At 52.2% G+C, this 9,216-nt stretch overlaps 2 protein-coding genes across 2 annotated transcripts in view; both read left to right on the top strand.

The window, feature by feature from the left end:
* The window catches only part of HMOX1 (heme oxygenase 1), a 6,768-nt gene extending 3,956 nt beyond the window's left edge, over positions 1-2,812 (top strand). The window contains 3 exon segments of the mRNA XM_006914498.3: positions 1-18; positions 923-1,022; positions 2,089-2,812. The exon segment at positions 1-18 is cut by the window's left edge and continues 37 nt beyond it. Coding sequence (XP_006914560.1) covers positions 1-18; positions 923-1,022; positions 2,089-2,219 — 249 coding nt within the window. The 3' untranslated portion in view covers positions 2,220-2,812.
* A 2,155-nt stretch (positions 2,813-4,967) lies between these two features.
* Positions 4,968-9,216, top strand: part of MCM5 (minichromosome maintenance complex component 5) — an 18,427-nt gene continuing 14,178 nt past the window's right edge. Inside the window, exons 1-4 of the mRNA XM_025048642.1 lie at positions 4,968-5,115; positions 5,368-5,542; positions 7,005-7,131; positions 7,211-7,420. Coding sequence (XP_024904410.1) covers positions 5,376-5,542; positions 7,005-7,131; positions 7,211-7,420 — 504 coding nt within the window. The 5' untranslated portion in view covers positions 4,968-5,115; positions 5,368-5,375. The remainder of the gene's footprint in view (positions 5,116-5,367; positions 5,543-7,004; positions 7,132-7,210; positions 7,421-9,216) is intronic.

The following is a 9,216-nucleotide window of genomic DNA, read 5'->3' as shown; positions in this document are numbered from 1 at the left end:
TTCCTGCTCAACATCCAGGTGAGGGTCTGGCCCCTCAGGGGGGCCGCCGCCTCCCCCAGCTAGTCCTCCAAGGGCCTTGTCTCTTACGTCAGGGCAGGGGGCAGAGGGTCACAGTGACATGCAGGGATGCAGGCCCCAGCGTTCCTATTCTGCCACTCAGTGGCTGGGTGATATTGGGCCAATCCCTTAATCGCTCTGTACCTCCGTTTCCCCATCTGTAAAATGATATAGTCATTCCTACCTCTTAGAGTTGTCGTAAGGGTTAAATGAGTTTATACCTGTAAAGTCTCCATAGCAGGGCCTGGTGCAATTCAGCCCTCTACTACTAGTCACTTTTTACAGGGGCGTGAGTGTCACAGTTGTAGCCTCTGTGACAGCACTCAAGTTGTGTGCGCGCTTGTGTGTAGCCAGGTTGGCACTGCAGGGGTTACAGGTGCCACAGACGTGGCCTCTGCTTTCCAGGGCCTCTTGGCCTAGCCAGAGAGGCGGGATGTATCTTTCTACAAGTGCCTCAAGTCCAGGGGGAAGACGGGTTTTGAGAAAGCTTAGAAGGATGAATTCTTGGGTGGTGCTGGGGGGTGGCGTTCTCAATGGTTCCTTGGCACCCGGAGGTTGTAGATTCCTGTTGCGCTCCCCATACCTGGAGGCACTATGGGAACCAGGGCTTCTAGTTCATGGCCTCTGGCTCCCTGCTCCCAGCCTTGGACCAGCAGAGACCGGTCCAAGCACTTGTTAGGAGACAAAGCCCCTCCCTGGTAATATCTTATCTCTTAAGCCGGGTTAAAGTACACAAACGTTCAATGTTTTTCTTATGATTTTGTTATGTCCTAAATATATCACAACACAACTTCAGATTCCACTGCTGTCTGGGGCCTAGCGCCATCCCTCACGGAGATGGGTATGTGTGTCTTCTGTTTTTCAGCTATTTGAGGAGTTGCAGGAGTGCCTGACCCGAAAAGCTGAGGACCAGAACCCCTCGCAGGCACCAGGGCTTCGCCGGAGGGCTGGCAGCAGGGTGCAAGGTGAGGGCCTCTGGGGAACAGCGTCTCCTCTGGGCTCCATGGAGGGGGCACCTGGCCCAGATGTCTGACTCCAGTATCTCCTGACGCTCCTGTCTTCTGAATGTTGTAAATGAGAAGTGGGGTGTAGGCAAAAAGACACGGGGTCAACCTTCAGTGTGTGACTCTGGGCAAGCCATGTGACCATTCCTTACCTCAGTTTCCCTAATTCCAAAACCAAGAGTGGTTGAGCTAGTTCTAATTCATGGGCTCAGAAGTGGAGACTTACACACAGAAGAACCTGGGAAGTCAGGGGCGAAGTCATCCTCTTGGGTTCTTTTTGGGGCCCTTTAATAGTTCCTGAGATGCCCTGATGCGGGACCCTTTTTAGCTGTTCCCTGCCATGGGACGCTAGGAAGACGTGCAGCCTCTGGGTCTTGTCGCGTGTTAGTCCCTCCCACGTGTGCCTCAGACAGCTGTCGAGGCTGTGACTGTGCTGAGAGAGAATACCTGGGAAACTTCCCGAAAGACCAGAGTGCTCCCCAAAATGATGCTCGTTGAGCCTGACACACACGCGGGCGGGTGTGTGGCTTTGGGAGTGCGGGGGAGTGGAGAGGTGAAGCTCCCATCGAGCTGCTTTTGCTCCTGGTGCCACGCTGACCCACCTGCCTGTGGCTTTTCCACGTGCGCCAGGACCATGTGAACCCCTCTGTTCGTGGGATTGTGCCTCGGAGCATGGGATGTGGCCAGTCCTCATGGGATTGGCTACCTGGTGGAGTGAGGTGATGTTGCCCTAAGGCACTAGTTCTCAAAGTCTAGTCCCCTGGAGTCCCCATGGAGGGCATGGTCTCGCAGTGTGGGCTGGCTGAAAAGGGAGGCGTTAGACAGCTTGGAGAAGCAGTAAGCGTCTTGTCTTTGGAGGTATTCAAGCAGTGCCTAGAGGGCCACCTGTTTGTGCTGTGGCAGGATCCTGGCATTGGGCAGGTCTGTACTAGAGACTGCCGAGGCTCCTCTGCTGTGTTTTTCTGCGGTGTGAGACACACCCCACCTCTGTCACCTGTTGTTGACATTGACCCTCTTTCTCTTTCAGTCTCGACTCCCACGGAGACTCCCAGAGGGAAGTCCCAGCTCAACATCCTCTCCCAGGTGCCGCTAGTCCGATGGGTCCTCACCTTCAGCTTTCTGGTGGCAACGGTTGCCATGGGGCTTTATGCCATGTGAATGCACGCGTGTTGGCTCCCGGGGCCATGAACTCTGTCCAGCGGAGGGTCCTCTTTCTAGAGGAGGAAACTCTCAGCTGGCTTCCTTCCCTTTGGGCATGGGGGCCTGCTGGCCCCCCATCCCTCTCTGGAAAGGAGAGATTCTCCCGTGTCTTCCAAACCAAAAGCACATCCAGCCAATGACCTGACCTTCCAGAGTGGGACGAGGGGTACTTCTCAGCCCTCAGAACCCTCCCCTCCCTTCCCACGTTCCTGCAGCAGAGCCCAGAAGATGTGGCCAGAAGTAGCAGCCATCTTGAACCTCCAAAAGCCCTGGGTTTGCGATCTCCTTGTTGACGTGCCAGGACTGCTTTTCCTGTGGGCCGTGGCAATTTTCGTATAAATGTGCCAAGATGTTGTGTCTTGCGTTCGTCTTGTTTTTGTTGGAGCCACTTTTTGTTTCCGGCCCAGCCTGGACTGTGGTGTTTTGTTGTGTTCAGTTGTTTTTATAGCAGGGTTGAAGTGGGTGGGGGGATGGGGGGAAATGTTTAATAGCACTGTGACCTTGGTCCTTGACTTTTGTGTAAAATAATAAACTGCATTGCCTGATAGTAACTTTTGAAGTGTTTTTCTTGGGCTCTGTAACTCTTGGAGAATTGACCCTTTCTTCACTTATTTCTTGAATGTCTGGTGGGGAGAAGGGGTGAAGGTGACGGTGGCAAAAGCCCGTTTTGGATGCTGTGCTTTGAGAATTTGTGGAGGGGTGAGCTTTAAGCAGTTGATGGGCGAATCTTTGTAGTGAATCTTGCTTGATGCAAGATTCAACTTTACTGAGGATGGGGTTGCCCTGTTAGGCTGAAATAAGCAGATTCTGGGATAAAATTTATGAGTCCCGTGCAGTGAATCTTAGGGACTAGAGTTAGAACCCTAGGTTCAAGTCCCTGCTACTCTGCTTCATCGCCCTGCCTTTGAGGTTGGTTAGTAACCTCTCTGGGGTCTTAGTCCTGTCACCTGTAACATGAATTCAGTGAGATCTCCCTCACATGCCTGTCTTGAGAAGCAGATGAGATGCATGTAAAATGCCAACATTGTACATTATTAGCTCCTATTATGAAACAGAAATCAGGATTTTGTGATTCTTGCTAAATGACTCTTGCAACTCACCTCATGTCATCTCATTTAATCGTCACTGCAAATCTGTGAGGAGGGGAACCACTCTGAGAGGCAGGAAGGATTTAAACCAGGTCTGTCCAGCTCTATAACCCAAGCCTTCTCCCTAAGCTCTCAATGTGGGAAAGTGAAAGCCCCTTGCTGAAGGTGTATTCCGGAAGCAGGGTACAAGGTGAAGTTTCCTTAGACAACTATTTGTGAAGACTGAGAGTCAGAAGGTCCTTTGTCCCTGGTCCTGGCTTTGTCACTAAGTCTGGAACCTTGGGCAAGCCACTTCAGGTTTCCTTTTGTTCACTGGCAAAAAGAGAACAGCTAGTGGGAGGATCCAGGGGTGTCCAAACAGCAGTCTTTGGATGGTGGCATCAGAATCAACGGGGGAATCCTGGGCCCCACCCTGAGAGGTTCTGATTCTGGAAACCTGGAACTGGATTTTGGAATCCCATTTACGACAAGCTCCCTAGGAGATTCTGAAGTGCAACCAGGTCCAGGGGCCACTGTTCATGAGTCTGTGTAGGCAACAAGTAGGCATCCAAACAGCAACTATAGCTCTTCCCACCCTGGGCTCAGTTTCCAGTTTTCTGTGAAGGGAGCATGGAGAGTCATTGTTTATAGTGACACAGAAAGGAAGGAATGGAGGGAGGGGAGAGAGAAACTGTCTTTTATTCTAGTAATAGGAAAATAGCTGAAAAATTTGCATCCTACTCACACTATGGAAAATTAAGTAACTCAAATAGAATGAGTTAAATCTGTCTCAACTCAGATGGACTTCCATAAAGTATTAATGAGAAAAGCCAGTTTCAGATTCACTTGATGTAATTTTTATACATTGTAAAAGTACACATTTTAAACACTTTCTGCAAATATATGTTTGAGTGAATGTGGCAAAAATAAGTTTCTAGTTCATGTTGGGGGGTGGGAATAAGAGATAACGCAGCCCTTGTTGCTGCTTGAGAACACGTCAAGTTCTCCCAAATCTTCCCATTTTTCAAGTTACGTTGGGTGTTTGGTCATGAATTTTCGCAAATTGAAAGCGTTTCCAAATAATTTAAAATCTTCTACGATTAAAAAAAAATCCCCATTTGGGTCTAAGAAAATATCCCTGAGTCCCAACTTTGGGACCATTTTGGCCCTAGAGGTATTAGGGAGACCAGAGGTGTCTCGCATCTAATTAGTCTCCAACTTTTGGAAGAGTGTGATAGACGGTGAGAACACGAAGGAGGGGTGCAGGGGGCCGCGTCCTCCCAGCCGCTAGGGGGCAGCGGGCTCGCACGGGGCAAGCGTGCAGTTCTTAGGAACTTGTGGCTTCTGAACTTCTGGTTCCTTAACTCCGTGGCTCTGAAAGGGGTCGTTCTCCAGCGCGACCTTTAGAAAGGCTTGAGAAGAGTGCACAAGAGTCCTCAACAAGTCCGCGCCGGCCCTCGGCCCTCCGCCATCTTTGCGTCCCGCCCCGATCCCCCCGCCCCCCGGCAAAAATTTCGCGCCAAATTTCCCGGCACACAAAATGGAGCCCGGAAACAGGTCGAGAGCCTTGACGTTATGCGCTGCGCAGCCAATCCGCTTCGGCTGCGGGTCCAGGAGGCGGGGCTCGAGGGCGCAGAACGGTCCAATCGCTGGTCGCGGGGCCCTGGCGAACCAATGAGGGTGCAGCGGCCGCTGCGTCCGAACGCGGCGTCTGGTTTTCCCCGCGAAACTCGGCGGCTGAGTGCGGTGGTGCTTGTCTCTTCTGGTCCATTGGAGTTCGGGGAGAGGTGAGGCCAGGGAGGCTGGGTAGTGGGGGCCCGGACCCGGGAGCCGACACCACGGGAGGTCGGCAGGCGTCTGCATTTGGGGGCGTAGTAAGGGTGGGCAGGGGTTTGTCCTGGGACAACTGGCGCCCCCCACCCCTGAGTCGGAGTTGGGATACCCCCGCCTCTCTTTTGGAGCCGAAGACCCAGGCGTCGGGGCGCAGGGGAGGCCGCGCGCTGCCCCCAGTCCGCTCCAACTCTTCGTTCCCGCGCCAGGTACAGTCATGTCGGGCTTCGACGACCCCGGCGTTTTCTACAGCGACAGTTTCGGGGGTGACACCGGGGGCGATGAGGGGCAGGCCCGCAAATCGCAGCTGCAGAGACGCTTCAAGGAGTTCTTGCGGCAGTACCGAGTGGGCACCGACCGCACCGGCTTCACCTTCAAATACAGGTGCGGGTTGCAGCGGGGCGGGAGGGGAGATGTGCCTACAAACTCCTCCGCTTGAGGAGCTGGGCGCACGTCTCCACGCAGAGTCGTTTAGTAGCATAGACAGTCGGGGCACAGACAGGGAGCCTGGCCGAGGTGAAGGGGCTTGTCCCGGGTCTAAGGATTTTGGTCCCAATAATAGTATTTCATCAGCCCTGCACCCATATAACATATCGTTTTCTATATTTTATACTTGAAGTTATGTTTTGAGTAAGGCACCTGTTGAGTGGGCCACCTCCAAGGCAGCTAGAGCCCTTTGGTTCTTTTTCCAGGTCGTATTTGTCTGTTTCTTACTGTTCTTCCATGTAATGTCAGAGATACCAGGTAAACTCAAGCTTTCTATGGGAATGATAGGTGAAGTGGGAGTTATGACTTACTTCACTAAGTCATTCATTCCAATCTTGTAGCCTCTACTGACTGAGCACCTGCTGCATGCCAGGCACTGTTTCAGGTGCTGGGCTCCAGCACGGAATGCGCTGGCCAAGATTTCTGCTCCTAGTCATTGTACAACCTTTGACATCATGCCAAATCATCATAGGCCCTTTAAGTGCAGAGGATGTGAGTTTGCAGATCCAAGCTTGGATGGAGCGGCTTCCAAGTGACAGTCTCTCTGGGCTTCAGTTTCTTTATCAGTAAAATGGGCATGGCCATTCTTTCCATTTATTCCTGTACCAACTGACATTGACCAGCTGTGTGCCAGGTGTTGTGCAAGACACTGAGCTACAAACCTGAAAAGATGTATAAAACTTGCCCGTAAGAGGTCAGTGGGAGCAAGGCAGAGACCAACAAATAAATTATGAAGAGGTAGTCACCTCAGAGGAATGTAAAAGGAGTTGGGGGAGACTTCCAGAGGAGCCACAGTTCGAGGTGACCCTTGAGCTGAGAGAAGAGTTGTGGTATGGGACGCATTCCAGATGGCAGTCGCATGGGCAGGTGTATGGGGACGAGGCCTGAGATGAGGCTGGGGAGCAGCCTCTGTATAAGTCTGTGGTCGCTAAATGTGTTTTTGGGACAGTAGTCCCGTGAGATGCCCCGGAAAGAGTCTGTGGTGGTGGACAAGACAGACATGATGTTTACTGTCCTCTGTCTCCAAAGTCTGAGGTGTGTGCCTTGTTAGTTTCCCAGGAGAGCCCTACAGTGAAAATTGATTTGCAATGAGTCTCCCAAACGGACTTGTGTGCAGAACGCCGTCTTTGAGCGTTGAAACATCTTTCCACAGAGCTTGCTTTGGGGGACGCCTCTGCTGGCAGTAGGGCCCCGTGCAGGGTCGAACCACCTGGAATTCGATGTGTGTCTGGGAAGAGAAGGGGTGGAGCAGTGTTGGCGATGATGGGGCTGATCCGGGGTGCGGGCGCACCTCTCCCAGTGTTGGTTTCCTCCTCTCTGCTCCCGTCCCTACCTTCACCCTGCCACCCGCCCACTCCAGGGATGAACTCAAGCGGCATTACAACCTGGGGGAGTACTGGATCGAGGTGGAGATGGAGGACCTGGCCAGCTTTGATGAGGACCTGGCTGAGTTCTTGTACAAGCAGCCAACCGAGCATTTGCAGCTGGTGAGTGGGACCCTTTCTCCGAACCCCTCAGGTTTAGCCCTGCTGCAGTCACTAATGGCCTGTCCCCTTCTTCCTCTAGCTGGAGGAAGCTGCCAAGGAGGTGGCTGATGAGGTGACCCGGCCCCGGCCTGTTGGTGAGGAGGTGCTCCAAGACATCCAGGTCATGCTCAAGTCAGACGCCAGCCCATCCAGCATTCGTAGCCTGAAGGTGGGTTTGCTTAGAGGCCAATTGGAGGGGGGTGGTGGCTGTCGCATGGTGCAGAGGGGCTTTGGAGACAGACACACTTGCGTGCCAGCCGTGTGATCCCGAACAGCTCACTCGCCCTTGCCGAGCCTGTTTCCTCCTTTGTAACATTAACTCATTGGACAGATGTTTACTGAATTCTTCGTGGGCAGGGCATTGAGTTGAGTTCCTGGAGAAAGCGGTGAGCTGAACAGCAAACTCCTGTCCTCGTGGAGTTTAAACTGGAAAACATCACCCACAATAATTTTAGGTGATTGTAAGTGCAATGGAAGAAATCAAGAGGGTGATGAGTAGGGGGTGGTTCTCTGGAAAAGATAGAGAAGGCTTCACTGAGGAAGTGACATCTGAGTGGAGACCTGAGGATGAGAATGAGCAGCATGTAAACAGTTGGAAGAGAGCGTGATGGGGGCGGGGAGTGGTAACAGCTAGTGCAAAGACTGCAGAGCCTGAGAGTTGAAGAGGACATGGAATGTTCAGGGCCGTGTCGAAAGCCAGCTAGCGTGGCTGAAGATCGATGAAGAAGCGGGAGAAGTTGGTAGAGCCTATTATCCAGTCATTAATTTATCTTATTCAGCACATACTGGCTGCTACCTACACTCCAGGTGCTGGGCTAGACCCTTACTATAAACAGATAGGACTTTCCCATGGATCGTACAGGGAGAAACAGACAAGGAGCGTCGAGATGATTTCAGGTAATGGGATATAAGTCACGGAGAAAAGAAATCGGGGGCAACGTGACAGTGGCAAGGAAGGCGGATGGTGGTCAGAGAAGGCCTCTGAAGACGTGAGTGGGAGCGAGTCTGATGAGCAGCCTGAGAGAGGAGCGTTGCCTGCTTAAGGAGAGACAGGTGCAAAGGCCTGAGGTGGGGGCATGGCATGTTTCAAGGAACAGGAAGAAGCCAGTGTGGCTGGAGCCCAGGGAGTGAGGGTTGTGGGAAAGGAAGGGAGGAAAGAGGTGGAGGGGCCAGATGGCCGGACCTTTCCAGCTGTGGAAAGGAGCTTGGATTTTGAATCACAATAGGAAACCTGTGGAGGGTTCCATAAAACAGCCAGATTTCATTTTTAAAAGGTCCCTCTGGCTGCCACGTGGAGGGAGAATTTATACAGTAGGCAGGAGTGGAAGCCAGGAGAGCAGTGAAAGGAAGCGGTAGTCGTGACATTAGTTGTTCTGTCATGAGGTTATTGTGAGAATCAAATGAAATGATGCACATGGCTGTGCTTGGCGAGCTCTACAGTGGTGCCCAGGTAGCGCTCGTTCAGCTATTGTCACCATCTCATTGGGCACTGTACCCACGAGGCCATGCTCTGGTCTTGGGTCGGATCCTTGCAGTCCTTTGGCTCTGTTGGGGTCTTGTCAAGCCTTCCTTGGTAAGCACAATGGCAGATCTGTCCCAGAAGCAGGGTTGTGGACTCTGAAGGTGGAGTAGTATTTCGGCTTCACTCGTGTATTCCCAGCACCAGGGAGGGGCTTGGGGACCCTGTTTCAGACCAGAATGAGTTTCACACGTTTTGCCTGTCTGTGAAAGTGGCATTGGACTTGCTTTGTGGGGCAGCTGTTTCATCAGAGAGGCCAGCCTCAGCTCCACCCAGGGACAAGCTTCCTGTTCTCAGACTCATTGGAAAACACAATGAATGGATTTGTTTATGTAGCAAAGGAAGGTTAAAATTATTTTTAGTAAAATAGAGATCACTTTTTCTGGGAGTCAAAACACTTTTGCAGGATACTCTCCCTTTATTTAGGCCTGGGCCTGCTTCGGCCATGGGTTTCCTATAACGAGGAGGAGCTTGCTCTAGAAGGATGACTTGTCAGGGTACCGTAGAGGGAGGGGTTAAGGCAACCC

The sequence above is a fragment of the Pteropus alecto genome, unplaced genomic scaffold, assembly GCF_000325575.1.
Source record: "Pteropus alecto unplaced genomic scaffold, ASM32557v1 scaffold94, whole genome shotgun sequence".
In the NCBI taxonomy this organism is placed as follows: domain Eukaryota; kingdom Metazoa; phylum Chordata; class Mammalia; order Chiroptera; family Pteropodidae; genus Pteropus; species Pteropus alecto.
The sequence above is the reverse complement of the archived record's forward strand: the minus strand, read 5'-3'. Positions and strand labels throughout refer to the sequence as shown.